General features: G+C 39.2%; 1 protein-coding gene across 1 annotated transcript in view; it reads right to left on the bottom strand.

Moving 5' to 3' along the window:
- ddb1 (damage-specific DNA binding protein 1) overlaps positions 1–20,533 on the bottom strand; it is a 43,242-nt gene that overhangs the window by 20,480 nt on the left and 2,229 nt on the right. Inside the window, exons 4-15 of the mRNA XM_072380042.1 lie at positions 20,302–20,523; positions 20,006–20,120; positions 18,749–18,846; positions 15,197–15,355; positions 13,278–13,361; positions 13,001–13,117; positions 9,787–9,889; positions 9,027–9,102; positions 8,832–8,940; positions 5,462–5,640; positions 3,213–3,376; positions 478–585 (exon numbers count right to left, since the gene is read on the bottom strand). Coding sequence (XP_072236143.1) covers positions 478–585; positions 3,213–3,376; positions 5,462–5,640; positions 8,832–8,940; positions 9,027–9,102; positions 9,787–9,889; positions 13,001–13,117; positions 13,278–13,361; positions 15,197–15,355; positions 18,749–18,846; positions 20,006–20,120; positions 20,302–20,523 — 1,534 coding nt within the window. The remainder of the gene's footprint in view (positions 1–477; positions 586–3,212; positions 3,377–5,461; positions 5,641–8,831; positions 8,941–9,026; positions 9,103–9,786; positions 9,890–13,000; positions 13,118–13,277; positions 13,362–15,196; positions 15,356–18,748; positions 18,847–20,005; positions 20,121–20,301; positions 20,524–20,533) is intronic.

The raw sequence follows: 20,533 nt of genomic DNA, 5'->3' as shown, positions 1-20,533 counted from the left end.
CTCTTCTCTGGGCGTGTAAATAAGCAATGGTTTTCTAACGTGTTTGCAGCAGAAACTACAAATGCGATACCCCAAGTGGGGGAAAACGTTACCGCAAGTTTAGCTGGCTCCTCCACCTGTCTCCATAAGGAAGATATTTATGATACGTTTGAATTAACAATATTTTTCCTGGTAGCTTTGACCACACTCGGGGTTGTTGCCTTGATGTTTCTGTCTATAAAACCATAGCTTTTATTTTACATCACTGATAATCGCTCAGTGCAGTTCAGCGACTGCCGCTCAGTAAAACTCATCTGCAGATGTCCGTCGCCTGCACAGTTTCTCACCCATTAAATACAAATATCTTACAAGCTGACATGCAATTTTACACAAAAACGATATTCCAAAAATGTCAATGTGGCCCACACAGAGGCTCTATTTGATCTGAGAGGTTTGAGAAGCTCACGTCTGATGTGTGTAGTGAAGAGGAAGACCTACCAGTCTGCAGGTCTAGACCAAAGTAGAACAGCGCTCCGTCTCCCAGGGCACACAGCAGATAGTAGCTGCCTTCAAAGGTGGTCATTAGGATTGAGCGAGGGATGATCTCTGAGGACACACACAAACTGATAATTTATCTTTCCTGTACCACGTTGTCACTTCTTCCTCACCCATAGTGATGAATGTCTGCAAAAACAGGTATTTGTCAGAGGAATCAATCAAGGTTTCTGTACAGAGTGGCTGGAAACCTTATTTTAAAAAAAAGGTCTTCTTTTCCATTTCTAAAACATTTGTTTCTCTGATAGCAGAGCCGTTATATCAGGACAACCTTCTTCAGAATGCTTGAGAGCTTGATTATTTCTGTAGGGACCTGAGTGAGGAGGTAAACGGCAAGAACCTACAGGGAAACAACAAAACTATCACGGCTGAAGGACAGGTTTGTAGTGCTGCGGAATTAAGACTCCCTGCTTCCAGCGATAGAACTAAAATGTCAAGAATTAAAGTAGCACCTAAACTTTCATTCAGAGCTTTCCTGCTTCCGTCAGTCTGCCCATTTTTAAGAAAGTGGGCATGATTTGCAAGGTTTGAGCATCAAGCAGCTGAAAGTGTGGCACTTTGGCAGAACATTGAGATATTCTTCAAAGATGAAGCATACTAATTGGAGGGTAGAGTCCTGCTTCCTCATGGTGTAAAACTTTTTTTTCCAGAATATGCTTACTTTCTCTGAAGTTTAATCTAAGATTATTCTAAGTGGTGCACTAAATACATTTGGATAAGCAGAATAGTTAATGCTGAGGTGGTCACTGAGTGCATATTAAAAAATGAGGCACTTTATGTCAGAAGTCATTTACATCTAATTAAAACGGAGATACAATTTTACTTTAGAAATCTCTTTTATTGGACCTAATTAGGGGATATCTCCACAAACCCACCCTCAGATTTCATCTAGCAACAAATTCCATCTAGTTTTTCCCCAACAACACAAAAAGATGCTCTGTTTGGGCTGCATGAGCCGGCAGCAGCAGGGTGACGCTCCTGGCTTCATGTTTACCGTACAGATATAGTTTTTTTTTTTTTTGTTAATAGAGGGTATACAGTTACATCACTGTTCTGTATCGATCAGCCGAGAGCGCTTGAATTGACGGCCTCTTGACTGGAAAACATTTTTCAACATGGCTGCTGCCGCTGCTCAGGAGATCGGGAGAACAACACGTGAATATCATCTTAAATTAAAGGCTGTTGGTCTTGACTGGGATTTTTGCAGCTTTTCAAACAAACCGAGGACATCAACAATAATGGCAATAAATCATGTTTCTCTGTGTTTTTAAGACCCTAATTTATACTCCAGGAAAAATCCCAAAGCAAAGCCTGAAAGCACATAAAAGCCTGGATGTGTGGTTGCACTTCTAAGGGGGATTTGTTGGTGATATTAAGGTGGTAAAATACATCTTTTATTTTATTCAAATCTCTGTAATGGAAGCAGCACACTCTCTACTGCTTAATCATAGTCTTAAATAAGCTTTTTCTCCTCACCCCCTTAATCAATGGGAAAATACTCGATGTGTGAACCAGCGGATCGGGATTACAAAGATGCTACAGGTGTGATTTAACCAAAACAGCAATAAAATAACTTCATTTTAACATATTTGAAACAAACTTTAACTGTAAAGTCACTTTCTGTAGAAATATCACTTGCAGAATAGATCCGTTATCGTTCCTCTAAGGTCATCATTACATCTAATCCACATTCTCCACTCTTTTTTTACATTAAATGCTAAAACTATGATGCAGTTTCAGAGTATTAACAGGAGATGCTTAATAGCTTACGATGTCTATGGTTTGTTATATTGTAAAATAAAAAAAATTCTTATCATAAATTTAACAAACAGGACGTAAAGAGTTGAAATGCAAATCCGTATTTCTGACTCTGGATTCCAGTTGTGACTGATAGAAATCCCTTTGCTTCTCTTTATTTCATAGCTTTCTGTAAAAAGAAACCCTGACTTTTCTGAATCTGTTGGCACATTTGATGAGCAGCCGCTCTTCACCCTTTTAGACACATTTTCTGTGTTTTTTCCAGCTGGTGTAACAGTCTGCAGTCATAAAGCCAGCAGTTCTGCCCCTCCACTGCTAAAAGTGGACGTAGCCCGACTACAGTCACATGTCTGATGACATCATGAGTCTTCCGTCTTTAGGATTATAGAACGTAGGAATTATTTCATTCAGCAAAATGAATTTAGACGTTTTATTTCTTCAAGTTTCTTTTTTTCATGCGATGCAGGACTGATGATGAAGGAGCACAATTCCAATTTTTTAAGCTGCTTCAAAGAAATAAACAATAACGAGATTATAAACGCACAAAAACGTGATATTTACTGTTAAACTTTTTTATGTCAGTAAAAAATTATCTTAGTCTTTTACACTGCAGCTCTATTTAGTATTAGAATCTAGCATTAAAAGCTGTTCATGAGATACTAAACAATAAACTCAAAGACAAACACGAGAAAAAAAATCCTTTTGTTTCTTGTTTTATCACATTTTGTTTTGAAGAAAACTTTTGGATTCGATTTTTTTGGTCTTTCTTTGTTGTGTTGGTTTTCTTGAAATGTAGTAAGCTCCACCGGGACTCAGAGATAACACACTTGACTTGTTTTCTCCACCCCCCTGCCTTTCTCTACAAGTCAGGAACAGCTTTCGTTCTTTACTGCCTGTGATTTCGGCCTCTTTTCTCTTACCTCCGCCCAGCATTTCCTTGTGCAGTGCTGTGAAGCAAGGCAGTTTGAGCACACGGGCTGAGATGTCGGTCCACAGTCCCACAGCGCAGAGCGGTGACTCACCGCCGCCCTCCCCAAGAGGTGTGATGTCCAGGCAAGCCACCTCATGCTCCATCTCTGTGGTACTGAGGAAGGTTGAGAGGAGTTAAGAAAAACACAAATTGCCCTGCATGTTGTGAAGGCCTGAAATAGCATACCAGATAATTGTGTTAGTGACACAGACCTGGATTTCTAATTGATTTTTCCTCTCAAGTGAGATGCAAACTGATAAACCTTATTCAGTCATCTACTGAGTCGAGCAGTGAGGTCACGCCATCATAATTTAATAGAGGGCAATTAATATTCTATAAAACTGTGGTGGCACAAAAGCACAGTGACGACCATCTCTTTCTTCTATAAGCTGTACGGTTAATCTAGTTCAACAATAACTCCAACAAAGTTTGAGAGTACGTGTGCTTTTTGAATAACAAGATATTTTCTGCAATAGCATTTATTCTAAATTCATCCCTCTTTAAAAAAAAAAAAAAAAAAAAAAAAAAAAAAAAAAGAGTAGGCAAGATGGTGTCTGACATGGTATTAAAATAAAAGAGTTAATCATCTGGTTTGAATCCAGACAATGACATATACGCCTACTGTTAGAGAAGGATTTGACAGTTGTGTCAAATATATAAATGACTTGCTGATTATAAATCTGTAGCCCACCTGAGTGTGTTCTATGTATGATCATTTGCATATCACAACCATTCAACTCTTTGAAAAGTGCTGGATGAAACTTAAAAAAAAAGAAAGGTCACATTTAAACATTATTCTCCAGCATTTGATAGGATTGACTGACTGATAGAGTTTTAATAATGTCATCTCGGTGCACCGTGTCCTTCTGCGGTGCACATGGCACATCTGCCTCACTGTAGTTGTCTAAGCACTGCAGCAGAGAATGAAAGCTGGTGAAATTATTTGCCTTATCTTCTCTGCACTTTAGGCTGCAGTGAAAAGGTGACACAGCCACAGTCTGAAGCGATTATTTAGTTCCTTTATAAAAGGCCCTGGAGCTACAGTACCAGATACTTTTGGCTGAAATTAGATTAGAGCAAATAGCTGTTTGCTACTGTTTGAGGGGTTGGCACTTAGCACTTTTAACCTTTAAGCGTTCATAAAATGGTAAGTACTTTATACAACTTTGAGTTAAAGGGGAGCATTTCAGCCTTTAACACTTTATCAGTGGAAACGGCCTGTCTAGCACTCGCGTCAAATTAGCAGCTGTTACAATCTAAGCGGCTAAACAGCTCTGATGAGATGAGATACCTCACTCCAACTCTTTAATTGTTTCATTACTTACAAACACCAAGTAAGGCACAATCTATTTAACTATAAAAGAAACCTGATGACAGCATGAAGGTAAACCACAACAGCAAAACGAGAGAAATGTAAGGTTCTGTTGCTTGATGGTGCAAATGACTGAAGAATCTCACACTTACCCAGAGATCAAAATGAAAATTTAAGTAAGATTACGCAGGATAGTGATACATTAATAACTATGAATCAGAGATAACTACTGGGAATATAGCAATTAAATGATTAATTTAACTTTGGCACAGCTGTTCTGTGGAGTATCGTGTATGCATCCATATGTGAGATTTGTCACTGCTTTCTGCTGTTGTACCATAGCAACTAATTATATAAAAGTAATTCCTTCCAAAAAAACATTTGGAGGCTTTCATGTTTTGGAGCGTATCTAAGGGAATGAGGTCAGAGATTTCTCCCCACTTCTGGGCTCTTGTGAAGTCTCACTGTCAAACACACTGACTGTTAATGATATTTGCCCGCAAGGGATTTTGTAGTAAATCTGTAGCTAATCGGATTCAGTCCAATCGTTACCACTTTCAACATGCAGCAACTCTAAAGCCCAACAATGACCACATTACATCTCGCTTGTTTTTATCTTGACAAAGCCAGCATAGCACTTTCTTCCGGTTTGTCTTTCAGCTTCGACATGCTGATTGTATGCTGGATCCGGTCACAAATTTTTGTGGTTATGCATGATTGAAATAAAACATAATATAAAATAAACACATTCCTGTTGTTGATGTTTTGTGCCAGCTCACATCTGTCTTTCTGTGCCTAACCATTCATTCAACAATGTGAGTGAAACAGTACCTCAAATAACAAAAGTGAAATAAAGCTGAACATGCGTGTGAAGAAGTCCGTCTTACCTGATCTGTTTGAGCTCTCCAGCCAGGATCTGCAGGTAGTAGAGGGCCCGTCCCACAGCAAGCACCACCTGTGTGTGGTTGCAGGCAGCCACACTGATGTTCCTGCCCTGTGGCTCCTTCCACTCACTCACTAACGCCTTGTTTTCTTGAAGCACCAGGCGCACAGAACCTGATGTGATCTACAGGAGGACAGGTTTTTTTCTTTTTTTAAGAACAATTCTCATTTCTGGAAAAGGACCGAACCAGGTGGAGACTGAGATTAGATCACGTCTCAAAGAAAACACAGTTGTTTATATGTGATGTACTAAAATGAAATAAGGATTAATCTTTCAACAAGATCTGCATTTGTTCTGGTAGATGAAATGTGAGGGCAAGACATTCATTAAATCCACTCTAATAAATTACAATGAATAAATTAGCACAAGCTCAGTTACTTCCAGCAATATTTATGAAGCTGAAACATTCTACCCGTCCAAAAGCAGAGAAAAGTAAAGGTTATGCACCGAAGACCAAAATAAAGGTTACACTGACATTTATTTAATAGAAACCATGAAAAAAATTCTCATGTTTTGAGGGAAAACACAGCAGTGTAATCACAAATTAAATATCAAGAAATGAGCCTTTCCTAAAAATATTTTCAAGAATTATTTACAATCACAAATACAAACTTGCTTTTGTATAGAACATCCACTGTGAATAAATGGCACCGAAGGCAGAGGCAAAATACTAACTCTACGTTTAAGATGTAATGATATGAAGGAGGGAGGCACACAGCACCGAAGAGGCAAGAAAAAGAAAAAAAAACACAACTGCAGCAGGTTGGATTAAAAAAAAAATTCAACGACAAAAGGAGGTGCTGGACTGAGCCCATAATATGGTGGTGTAATGAGATGTGAAACTAGCATATATTCAGCATAACATCCTCTTAAAAAGGCAGAGGATCCAATTGTCTCATTTCTAAGGTTTGTTTGGGTTGGCATTGCTTCCAAAAAAAAAAGAAGCACTGATTTCACCAACTTGTGGTTAATCAACGGTTTTGGAAAAAATTGGACATTTAGCCCTGGAGACATTGCTAAAGATTAAGTCAGGCAATCACCAACACTGTTACACTTCAACCAGTGCATGCATGACATATTTCTTCAAATTCACACTTTTATAGTTTTGCAGGTCAGGCTGATCTTTGAAAAGAAAATTTAGAAACATGAGAAAAATATAAGATACAATTACATATCAGATTACTAAGGACTCAGGTTTTGAAAGTTCAAGCATATTCAAACTTAGATTAGTTGCAGCATAGACATTAAGGATAAAAACATGCATTTTACGTGTCATCATTTATGGATGTTTATATAAAAAACTCAAATTCCCCAACAGATGTTCTGATGTGCCTCTTTTTTTTTTTTTTCTATGACAGCACAAAACCTAGAGTAACATTCACTGATGTTACTAACATCCAGATTCTTTTTTAATTCTGGTAAAAGTTTTATGGTGTTGGAGCAGTGAAAATCTCATTTTTACATCCTTTGTGGACTGATGGCCTCACACACACATGGTTGGGAACCACTGCTCTAGACTGCCAGCTACCATATATGATGTGAACAACAACACAAACTGCATACACACCCAGAAAAATATCAGAAAAGAATCCCGTAAAGTTGAAAATAGACCCACGTTTAACAGCAGGGGGTTATGAGCAGAAGAAAAAGATGACATAGAAGAAGAAATGACAACTTTTCTCTTGATTTCTCCTCCCTTCTTCTCTTTATGCTGGTCGTTTTAAAACACAGGGCGATTAATGGCTTACACCTCTTAATTTTGATGCTAATGTAATCATCTAGGAGACAAAGCATTAACCGCATTAACATCGAGACACATTTGATTTAGGACAGCAGCATCCCCAGTAGATTGGATGCTACGCCACTACCTCTATCGCCTTGAGGGGAGATATCTGATACTTTTGATATCTGAACTAAAAAATTCATGCATTTATTTCTATCCCTTAATTAAAACGCACTCAAATTGTTTGATTTGGACCAAAGTAGCAGTCTGACTTTTAACAAGGTAGAGGACACACTCCAAAACAAACTATCTATGGCTGATCATTAGCTTGACATGCAAAGCTGTTGGTACAGTGACTGGCACCAGTATCTCTGCCAGTCTCACATTCAGTGGTCTTTTAACTCTGACTTGGTCTCCAGTTCCTCTTGAGAGGAATATGTTGGCATTTCTAGATGCTCTGCACTCTGCTCAGCACGGCTTACCAGCTGCTTCCTTAGATTTCAGCCATTACATGCTGGGGAGGTATGCTTGGTCGGCTTGCTTGAACTTGTTTACTCGAATGAGCAGCACAGTTTTTATTGCAAAGTTAATTAGAGCAGCAAAGCCAAAGCACACGGTGTATGTGCAGGATGACGGACCAAAATAACAAGCTACAGCAAGGCCAAAAGCTGCAGAGGGCTGTCTTATTGGGTTTAGCACTGTAACCAGTACTTTCATGTTGCATAGTCATTTAATTCACTGTTTGCATGAAATAATGCCACGTCTACGGTTTCTTTTGTGATTACAGCACATTTAAAAAGTATTTCAAAAACTATGGAAATTGGATAATACTACTTAACAAATCCTGCAGTTGTTTTTTGGTACATTAATTCCAGTGTCCCCAGTACTACCAATTAAACAGTTTGTTGTTGTTTTGGTGCAACCACTGAAGGCCAAATTAAAAATGTCTGACTGCAACTGGTAGCTTTAATGCCAGTTGCAGAGGAAAGTAGAAACTTTTATCAAATCAAGTAACTTTGTGCAAAGCCAGAAAACAAGGCTTATGTAACAGCAGCCAGATGGGGAAAAGTATTAATTTCATATCTGTGTAAACATAACATCTCTAAGAGACTAGAAAAATGTTAAAAAATGTGCCAGCATTAAAACTCGAGCAAAGATTAATAGAAGAAGGTCTAACGTCTGGCAGAATTTCCAACAGATCTCATCCTCATTTCAAATGGCAGCCTGAAAGTTGATTTAAGTGAAGTGCAATATTCATCAGGGCCAAGTGTAAAATACATGAAGTCCTTTTGCACCCTTCATATTCTGCACTGCCCTTTTCAAGCATGTATAATGCAGCTACAGTAAAGTATATCTTATTAAATGAAAAAAAGACTACAGCTAAATCATTAATTTCTATAATTAATTTTGAGAAATTAGAGGGCATTCATGCTTTGAGCTGTGACGTTTGAACGCTGTAAGACAGCCTATTCTCAGCTATCAAACTAGTGTGAATGTTAAACTGAGAAAAGGGCGCCGTGGTGACGCACACTGACAACGCATGCACTTCCAACGTGTAACAAAGAGTGTGTGAATGTGTGTGTAAATGAACCTGAATGAGTTGTTGGTGCGCCACATTTCCACAGTAAAATGTTTGCTGGTTGTCCACAAAGCCTGGCAGTTCGGTCTCTTCAACCTCCTCACCACTTAGCATCAACACCCTGAGGAGAAACACACTCAGAACTAAGATATGTGTAATCAGAAGTGACTCCATACTTTTCTGGCATGCAGCAGAGCACACGCTCACCGTGTCTGACCCACGAACGACAGGACCAGCATATCATCTGTCTCTCTGCCGGCCTCAGAGCGGAGCGGCCACAAACCTTGAACAGAATGAGTGTCAGAAAGAAAAGTCATTTTCTGCACCAGAAATACAACATCAAGCCAGAAGCCGATCTTTAACTAGTCCATCTGTTAAATGCTAACATGGAAGACGAGCAGGTTGCAAATTCTTTTAAGAGAGCCATTGATTGGCTTAGGGAATAATTGGTCCTCATTGAGAGGCCAGGGGCAGGAGCCAGCAGCTGAGACTTTTAAGGCAGAGATGGTCAATAAACAGCTGAAGTCTAACAAGAACAAGAAGACCTTAACTGGCCTCTGTGTCTCGTTTAAGCATCAGATAAATCCCTTTAGAGGAACCTAATCTTGTGAAATTAAGAGGTCATTAAAACCTGCTGGCTTTCCTCAATGTGATTGTTTACCACAGCAGACACTGGAGTTCTTTGGTTTAGTAAATGAAAACAAATGTCTCTGAATCCAGCCTTGGCAACTTTCCTGTTCTTTTGAAAGCAACAAGCCAAGACCTACGACATCTGCACCATCTGCTTGCACTCATGTGCAGAGCTTGGTGCAGCAACAGCTGGCAACTTGGCCGGCGAGACAAACAGATGCGCAGGATGAAGTGGCTCTTCTGTCAAGCCAGTCGAGGATTAAGGGCCAGATAGAGTCAGAACCTGAGAGGGAGGTGTTGGATGAGACACAAACGTACACACACAGGACACACAAACCTTTGATTCCCGGCAGGTCAATGCTGGCATGCTCATGAATCCCAATTCCGTTGCGGATGATCCGAAGAGAGCCCTCTTTGAATGCGCCTGAGCATGTTACCAGCTGAAAGAGGCAAAGACGAAGAAGGACAGAGAAACTGTTCAACTTTTTTCTGACACATGGTTGCTATGCATTTATAACTGATGTCATTTTCATGGTTTCTCTTAAATCATCTGCTACATCCTTATTTCTTCTGTTTCCCGACTATGATGCTTGATTAAGGGATAATGCTTACGCATTAGTTAAATCTATCATTTGCATTTTTAGCGAAAAAAGTGAGCACTGACTGCACAGATTTGATTTTTAGCAAAAAGGAAAACCAAGCAGGAGCGGTCAGAGGCTCGTGGGTTTAGTAACAAAGAATCAAATAATCAGGCAATTTTTTTCATTAATGGTCAATTATTTGGAATCTTTAGGTATTATCAGATGTGATTTCTGGGGTTACAACTGCAATTCATTCTTGAATGCAATCAAAAGTAACCTTGATTCATCTCCAAACAGTCCACAGTGTGCTTGGATTGAAGCAGTGACTTTTAAAGCAGATACAGATACGTACATATAACTCACTGTGCCATTGTTTTCAATTACAACAGATATTACAGATGTTAAAGGCTGCAGCAATAAAGGTTCTTCAGTAAAATAATGTGAAATTAAATGAGAACCACTGTTGAAAATGAATTGAAAAGATTGCAATGTTTACACAGTTAATTATTAACAAAATGCCATCCCTTACAATTTGATAAATGCAAGTATCATTAAACTGAAGGGACATTTTTATAAAACTATGATAATGTTATATAAAATGTCTGAAATGTAGGCCAAACATACAAATGTCTTGTGCTAAAAAATGTGTGTGAAAGACCAACCCTCCATTAACTTTTAGCTTAGCGTCTTTGTAAAACTGACTTTTAGCTTTCTCTGATGATCTGACATAGCTTGGGTCAATGGTATGTGTCAAAAATGAGGTGCTTTGTTGGTCAGCAGCTGGACATTTAACTTGTTTGGCTTCTTTCAACTGTAGGCACTGGCAGATGATGTGAGCCGAGACGTTTGTGCTGTTGCTGAAGTATTTGACTTTCATTTTGCAAACCTTCCATATTAAATGAGTCATGTCTCGCTCAAACTCTCCTGGAGCGCAGTAGAATTAAAATTGCCCCGAACACAAAACTGCTTGTATTTTCTGCTGAATTTTGCGCTGCTCCATATTGATTATTTTACCCTGAATACTAACACAAATGAACCAGCAACCTCAAAAACAGCCTCAAGAACTCTGGCTAATTTTAGCTGCAACTAACTCGCATCTCGGTGCTTCCTTGACAGCAGTATGGAAGCCCAACGTCAACTTTTGCCAAACAGCAAAAAACTGAAATAAATTAAATATGATTTTTCATATACATATAATAACCTTAAAAAAGGATTGTGTAGTGGAGGTAGTTGTACGAAACAATGTCACAGCACTAGCACAAGTAGCACAAACAGTCGAATCAGTTAATAGTAGAGCTTCTCTGACATGGCCGTTACCCTGAAGGTGAATAATTCTGGTATCTGGAGAGCACCAGAATGTTATTTATTCATCCAGTCATGGTACACTTACAAGATTAATGCCAGAGCCCACATAATCCCACCCCCCACCACCTGCCAACTTAATGGAAATAGCCATGATGAACCTGGCAACCCACCTAACTCCCTTGAGCATCCTCTCAAATGCCCTCATCCTGATAATCTTCACACATTTGTGAATTTGTTATTTAAGCAGGTTTTAGTCTCTGCATGATATTCAGCAGCACATCTGTGAACATAATCAGTTTTCAGCTATGACTACACACTGTGCTGTCACCATTTCTCTTTTAGAGGTCAGGCTGTGTTTCGCCCTGCAGCTTGTGCACCAGTCCTCTTTTTTTCTCAACACTCCTGGAATGTATCTGCATCAATTTGCCAGTCCAAATGCTCTGTGGATTTGCAACAAATGGCAAATTAAAACATTTGGGATCAGATTTAGTTCTGGATCTCAGCAGAATGAAAAGAGTAGGAGTGTAAGGACGAAAACCCATCAGTGGCTGATTGTCTGCTGATCTGTGCCCAGGAGAGTGGCTCAGTGCTCTAGTGGACTGATGCCTTTGGAACTCCATCCAGTGCCCTGGAGCCTGTTGTCAAACCCTGCCAACAACTCCTTCTGTACAGCATCTCTTTCTCTCGGTCTGTCTTTACTCCACTGTTTCATCTCCCTGTGCCTCGGTGATTCAACAGAAGGGAGGATAAATGTTCAAAGAATTTTTTTTTTTTAACCAAACTATGATATTTCTCTGGTAATGTGTTAGAGGGCTCGTCAATAGCAGACATATTCCATTAGAGGTTGGTTGCATTTAACATAAAAATACATCTATCTTTCTTTCTTTCTTTCTTTCTTTCTTTCTTTCTTTCTTTCTTTCTTTCTTTCTTTCTTTCTTTCTTTCTTTCTTTCTTTCTTTCTTTCTTTCTTTCTTTCTTTCTTTCTTTCTTTCTTTCTTTCTTTCTTTCTTTCTTTCTTTCTTTCTTTCTTTCTTTCTTTCTTTCTTTCCCCTCAAATTATCCATTTGACTTTTCAGGAATAAGGAAAAAAAAATCACTTTGTAGGAATAAAAAGATGTGTCTGCCATTTAAATGTTACATTGAGATGCAATACGATTTATACTGCATGCCATTCAGAATACACAGCTGACATTTCCTGAAGGTAAACAACCTTACATTCACAGAAAAGCTGAATATGATGAATCTTTAGAATATGTGCAGGGAACAACAGCCAATACAAGGTCCTCATTGTAGATTTCAAAGGAGGCAATTTTACAAGGAAATTACTTGCAGGGTGAAATGCCTTTTTGCAATGGAACAAGAATGTAAAATTAGGTTACTGTTCAACAGATGCCTTTAAACACCAGGGGAAACTGTAGTGGACACTACAGTGGGTGCATGTTGATGCTTGGTGTAAAGATACTGGTAATATAAAAGAAGAACAAGAAGAATAAGTCTTCAAAAGTCATGGGAGAGACTTTTTTTATTGAACTAGATGTAACTCTGTTGGTGCTAATCCACTAATAAAGAGGAAAAAACACAGATCGAGATTCAAGAGTCAAAGGAACCACTGGGTGGTAACCTTTTCTTCTGTGACAAATAACACGAAATGTTTGTGATAATTACCTGGCCCTGGCCCTGCCTCTCCAGGTCCACCACACACATGTCCACGATAGGCCCCAGATTGGTGAACGTCTCCATTACTGTCACATATGAGCCCTGCTCATTGCTGTCCACGTTGAGCTGCAGGGAAACAAAGTCCTTGAGTGAATAAAAACGAATGACAGGACACAGCGGACAGGTGCCAAACACCTGTTTGTCATTTTCCCCCTTTAAACTGGACAAAATAAAGTTTCATGATCAACTTTGCCACTTTGTAAAACCAGGCTCTTTTGCCTCTTACCTTCACAAGCTGGGAGTCGCCCAGTCTGGAGCCCACAAATACCACACCATTGTCCAGGTACGTCAAACACTCAGCAATCGATGTCTGTCAATGAGGAAACACACAAATATCTCTCAAACTAAATCTCAAAAGTTACACAATTTCCCAGATACTCAACTGAAGGCATGTTCTTTCTAAATGGAAGATTTGGATAATTGTTAAATAATGAAAAACAAGCAAATCCTCTCATTGGACACTTAAAGTTTCAATTTGACAAATCATCTAGTAATTTCTGCAGACTGCCTGATTGATTAACAGTTTCAGCTCCATTTCACAGTAATGATGCAGTCGATTTACACCAACTCTTACTGGATAGTAAATGCCAATCTTAAGGGTCAATAAAAGCACAAATGAGCATTTGATTATACCAGTTGATAAAAAAGGCAATTAAGCATTTTGGACAGCTGATCAACAACGTAAACATTCCAAATAAATAAAGCCTTGTAAACATCAAGATTAGCTTCCTTATTAACACATTATACAACTGTACGTTCAATTGTTTTTTTTCTTTTTTGTTGTGGAAATATGAAGACATCGGTCATTTTAGATGAGAACATTAGCTTTGATTTGGACCACTCACATGCTAAATCAATAACTGAAACATAGATAAATAAACATATCTGGCACGTAACAAGATGAAGAAGATGATAGTCAATTATCTGACAGCAGCAACAAAAAGGTCATCACTGTTCTACACCAACCTGAAACTAAGTCCCTAATAGAGTAGCAAACATGTACAGTTGTTTGCAAAATGTAGAAAAATAAGCTAACAGTTATACTTTCAACTTTAGAAAAGCAGTATAAACACAGGCACATTTCTGTATGCAAGAAACTAGAAAAAAATGATATGTTCAAACTTGTTCCCATTAATCAGCGCATTTTAATGACACAAGAAAACTAAAAAAATCATACAAATGAGCTTCTTAAAGCTTGACCCTCAGATAAAGCAGTTGGGTCACTACGTTCAGATGGACTCAATCTGGCCTTGATGTTCTGCGTATGTGCCACAGTTCCCATCCAGAGCACAGAAGAAGAAGCCGGTGGCAACAAAGGGTTTGGTAAAGATGGCCGGACTACATCTGCGCTGAATAAGTGGCCTGTTTTGTATACTGTGACAATGGAGATGATTCCAATGAACTGACCAACTCAAGCTGTAACTGTAGCTCGACTTAACTGTGCAAGTCAATGTACTGACAGTTTAAAACCATACTCACCAGTCACCATGCAAACACTTACTGTATAGAAATAATATATGTTATATTTGACAAACAATTAATAAAGCCTTTTCTGTCTGACATTTTAATTTAAAGTCACTCATGCCTGCACAGACTGGTCCAAACTGTAAAGAATGATTTGAAAAGCAATCCGTCTCTGGCTCAGCACTAGCAGTCTGCTTGATTGCTTCAGCTTCAACATCCCTCAGAGAACAAGAAAGAAAGCATTTTACCCCTCTGAGCTCGTTGGAAAGTCATTACGAGAACGGTGCTACAAACTAAATGCTGTCTGCCTGGAACATGAGGTTGACCTTCAAGCACAGTATTGAAATAGAGTCATTGTCTAAATCAACTTTAAAGGGATAAGTGACATTGTGGCAAGCAAGTAACAAAGAGCAGGAATATTTTCTTCTTATCTTTTGTACAAGAGTAGACAGAGCCATTAGTTCCTCTCAGGGCTGTAAACCATTCAAAAGTCAATTGTAACAAAAAGGGGTACTTAGGTGTAAGAAGAAAAGACAGGAGAAGAAATCAGTAAGCAAGAGAATGGGTGGTCGAGGCAGGCAGAGACAAGGCGATGGGAGACATGCCAGAGGATGGTCAGGTGGATAAAAACAGCAAGAGCGATAGAGAGAAAACAGCAGACAGAATAAGACAAATGAGCACCTCTCCGAGCAGCTCCACATGAAGATCTTTGAGCGCCACTGTTCCATCCATTAGTTCCTCCTTCTCCAAGAGTAGCATGAACAGGCGTCCCTCCATGTCCCCTAGCAGGTAGCGTGAGCCGTTGGGATCCACCCGGTTGTGGCACACAATGGTACTTTGCTGCAATTTAGAGTGGAGCACAAACAAAGTTAAAATGGCATTCAAGAGGTAAAGGCTGCAAAACCTCAGAGAATCAAACCTGTACCAGAAGAAAACCTCATCCTATTTTCATGGATTAATAAAAAGAAATGATGAAAAACTCAAAGCAACAGAACAGCGTATGTTGGGTTTGACCCGTCATCAGGTTAATATTTCCTGGCTCCTGCCGTCCCATCAAGGCTTTATGGGAGGAATAAAAAGCTGATCACAGAGGACGCGATTCCACTCTGCACAACCTATACATTTTATCAATATAAACCGATTCAAGTTTTTAAGGTTTATTAAATGTCATTTTATTGTACTCCGTCTGCCCAGTAGCTTCAGAGCGCGTATGGGAAAACACATTGGTCAGTCACTCTCAATCACATGGATGACACAAGATGAAAGTCCAGAATTTAGATTGACATTCATACCTTTGGTCGATTCAGAGTGACCAATTACCCTAACACAGATGCTTTTGTGCTGCTGAATGAAGCCAAAACACCTGGAGAAAGTCAATACAGGCCCAATGAATAAGGGTCCCAGGGGTCTCCTGGTGCCTGTCTGCACTGCTAACCACAGCACCACCAAACTGCCCCACCGCCCACATGGAGCAATTAGTATCAAAGAACTCTGTAACATACAGTACTCTGAGACAGAGATGGACCGATACTTTGTGCTTGAGGGCAAAATTTCTTTTAAATTGTTCTTGATAGTGCCATTCTACACACAGCAACAAGAACTGTATGACTCTGGAGAAAATAACAAAGAGAAGTGAAACAAAGTCACACACCGCAGTTAGAGCAGACATTTAAGACAAGCACTGTCCTCCCTTAGAGAGATGTCTGGTCTAATTTTCTCCTACTACTCCTTTTATAAAAGAGCTGTTCATAAGAATACCCGTCCAAGTTCTGTCGCCTTGTCTGCCCACCATTAAGGTCATTTCAATCCTTTTTACATTGTTAGTGGGAACTGGAAACATATAAAACATATACTACTTACATGTCCTAATTTGTAGTTATGGTAAATTCTGAAATTCCAAAAGTAACTCACTAGTGCTCCCTGGGGGACAAACTGTGCAGTAAAAACACTGCGTCTAAATTACATCTAAAACACATCTTTGGTATTTATGTTGTGCAATATCTTGTGATTAATTACTGTGACGCAGAACTAACACTAACGTATCTGTGATATGCTAATGTTCACCAGCAGTAATCACCTGACTGACTGATCTGAGCTTTAGTTGTGTTTATATAATATCACACTTCTATGGTATGATAATCACCTCGTGTTGCTTCAACTTCTGATAAAAATATGCTGTCAAGAGGAAACTGCAAAGCTGCTTAGACTGCATGAAGCAAAGGATGAAGTTTCTGATACAAGCTTCTGTGTACATTGAGTGGATTTTGTAAAATTGCATTCGCTTTACACTAACAGCTTCAGTCTGGTAAGACTTGAGCTCTCTTGAAGACATGTGCCAAACCCAACTGGGCCATACCAAAACATTTCAGTTTCTAGACAGCCAAAGCTGCCCCTTTTTACAACAACCCCAAGATAAGCTCTCCAGTTGGCAAGCTGTTATGATTGAAATTGGTATTAAATCCACCTAGCGTGACTCAACTTGCTCTACCTTTCTTTCAAATTAGGATACCGTTATTGTCACTGTCTGATGTACAAGTGGAGTCAATTTCTCACTTGGTCGAACTTCTGCAAAACTAATTCTTACAATCCTCCTGCTTGTGGCATCATTACCGTCTTTTGTTAAAACCTGGATCCAATTTGAATTTTTAGGGCTCCGATCCTGACTTTTCTCTCAACTGAAAGGCGGTTAATCAACTTATTAGACTCTACAGGTAAAACTGTCCGACAGAGCCACCACGGACACATCTATTTTAAAAAAGTTTTGCATGGTGGCAGAATTGTTGGTGACTCTAATTCAGTTTGCACTTCAGTGCCTCAGAGTGACAAGATTAAGTACTTGCCAAAAGTGTTGTTTTAAATTTATGCAAATATTAAAAGAACATACAGAACAAAAAAAAAATAAAACTACAAACCTCAATAGCATATTAAATGGGGTTTCAGATGTTACATATACCCCTCAACCTGTTCCTACACATTTACAAGAGTGTTAAGCAACACTGCTGCAGAGCCGTAACAAAGTTGCGTGACTCCGGAGGCTGTTTTTAAGATAAAATAGATCAGCCGGACACCATTTCGAGCTTCTTATGAAACAGCAGATGGATTAGTAGCGTTTGAAGCCATCACTGTGCCACACTTTTATCTGTGATGAGAACATCTTGATAAAGACAACTTTGCGGTTCAGTTAAACGAGGATGAGCAAAAAGCAACTGAATAAATGTTGAATCTGTTAATGCCTCATTCTTATACTGTTGTGTACAACAGGTGGGTCATGAAATGATTTTCAGCACGCTGCTGAGAGTACATGTTCTTTTTTTCAATGAGTGAAACTAGAGAAAATGTATCACTGCATGAATGAGCCTTGAAGAACCACCAATCTCTCAACCCTAATTCACAATGATTAGGCACTTAGCAGCAAAGCTAATGGCTCTGAAATGTCAAAAGTGTATGAAACTTTGGTACTATGGTAAAAAGACAGCTCTCTAATTACAGAAGGAGGCTGTTGAGGAGGTCCTTTGGGACTTGAGCCTCAAATGTTTACTGAGCAGCTCAAACTGCAACCTGAAAATACAAAAAGACTGAAAACCTGCTAAATAAAACAATTAATCTGCATCTAGATGCAACTAAACAGCAGCAATGAGAGTAATAACTAATAAGATAAGACCAAGTATACCTTCACGGTCTTCTGAAGGTAACAACATGACAGTTTCAGCTTTTTTATTTCAGTTTCACACTGAAAAACTGCATCTCAGTTTCTTACAAAACCTTCTCAACTCGTCACTACTTTACTTAAAGGCTCTCCGACACGGTGATAATGAGCTTTATATCAAAACAATCGCACCACACCTGTGGCGAGTTGCAATGACTTTGCCAGTGACTTTACCTTACTCTGTAACTTTATTTTAGTTTTCCTTGATAGAGAAACGCTCATTTGCTAGGATGGAACAGCAAGTGGCACATTTATATGAAGGAATTGTTGAGGGCTGTAAAAACAAAATTGGCTTGAAATTGGCTAATGATCTGTAGTTTCCTTTGCCTCCAGTCTGCAGGAGGAAAAACACCATTTCCCCGCACTGAATTATCATCAATTCCCCTTAGTTTAGGAGACACTATCTAATTCCATCGAATGAAACCAAAATGTTAAACTGCCTTCTTTAGGAGAGTGGAACAACAAAAAAGTCCAAGCCTGAAGCATTAAGATTTTTCTCTCTTTATTCGTCTTTCTGAGCTCTTTACCTTGATAGTGGGTGGTGCGATGGCCAGGTATTTGTCTCCATTGTGGTAGGTGATGGACTCTTGTCCTATGATTATAGCTCCACCAAATGGCTCCGGCACTAAAATGCAAGCACACAGCAAGAGAATCAGAGTTAAATACGTGCACATCCTGACAGATATCATTAATATGCTCAAACCAGTTATACCATCCTGCAAATAACAAAATCCAAAAATATCTATTCCTGAATTAACTGCATGATTAAAGTAAGATGGCACAATACTGGAAACATAAAAAATGTGATAATGTCAATTCAACAGCTTTCTTTGGAAGGATTTAATCATTCCATTTATAACTTAGAGTGTATCCACGCAGGAAAAAAATAGATCTTTTAATGCTTTTAAGAGCAAAGCATTTTTTCTTGAACTTTAATGCTACATAATTTCAGTCATCACACAACGGAGAAAACATCTTGTACTCTTCTAACTCAGGAACAGAAGATAGATTTTTGTAGAGAGCTGTGCACAGAATACAGAAAGGTGGTTCACAGCAGAACTGAAGTGCCTTCAAGGCGTCCGATCTAATGACATGATGGAGAGCGCTTAAGATGCACTTATCGTGGATAGCAATTTCTAAGTGAGGGAGAGGAGACACTGGTGTTTCAACACAGGCTTCCTGCCTCATCCTTCTTGCCACAGAGGAATACAGACAAAATACGCTGTGAGGATGGCGCTTCATATCTCTGCCTTCTGATGTATTAAATCATTTAACAGACTCACTTCTCCTGTCACAAGTATTTCTTGTTTTGTTTTAAAGTAAAAAAAAAAAAAAAAAGAAAATTTACCTCAGCATTTAAGAACCCTTAAACTAGATTAATAATGTTACATTAAGCAAAGCTTTTTGGTAGATTAATCAGAGATAATGTCTCTTTAATGCAGCAAAGAAGTTACTACATGATACGACAGGGTTGGCTTAATTTGCTGTGACATTACACATCATGCGATGTGACCATAACAGGTGCACACATTGGAAGCAAGCCAGTGCATCACGACATTGCTTCAACTGAGGTGTGGCTCTGCTTTAATAATACAGACAAACAACAAACTGACAGCGTGCATTAGGGTAAAATGTTTCGACTGAACTGAACTCATTTACTACAGCAGGTCTTTCTCAAAACCTATCCCATACCGTTTTGAATTCATGATTAATGGGTTGCTTTCTTTTGCTTTTTAATCACCCCCAAAGAAGTTGAAACGGAAGAATATTTCAGCATCGATTACCTGGGATGACCATAGATGCTTCGGCCTCCACATTCTCCTGCTTCCAGGGCCCCTTATTGAACTCCTTCTCCCTCAAGGAAACCTCATACGTCTTTACATGGCGTCCCTGGGGGTCCTATGATGCAAAAAACAACACTAGATTATACATATTCAAAAGTGTCTTGAATGAGGAGTATGAGAGACCATAAATGAAAAATTAGGAGAATAAATACACATGTTGCAGTTGTATGAATTAACAAGCAGCCTTTTCCTATCCTCTTAATTCACATCCGAAATGACTGTTCTTCTTACAGTACCTGATAGATGAAGCAGACAGTTGGGGCCTGACAGCCATACAGGAAGTGAACATCGATGACCTGCAGCTCCTCCAGTCTGATGTTGAACGCCTTGAGCTCACGATTGTCCCGATCTAAAGGGATCACCTTGAACAGCCCATCGTACAGCCTCAGACCAATCATCCGACACTCTGGGTCGACAATTCCGATAATCCCCGTTTCTGATGGCCGACCAATACGATCCTGCAAAAAA

This window comes from Leuresthes tenuis, unplaced genomic scaffold (genome assembly GCF_036924035.1).
Source record: "Leuresthes tenuis unplaced genomic scaffold, fLeuTen1.0.hap1 SCAF_2, whole genome shotgun sequence".
NCBI lineage: Eukaryota > Metazoa > Chordata > Actinopteri > Atheriniformes > Atherinopsidae > Leuresthes > Leuresthes tenuis.
Note: the sequence above shows the minus strand (reverse complement) of the source record. Positions and strands in the feature narration are given on the sequence as shown.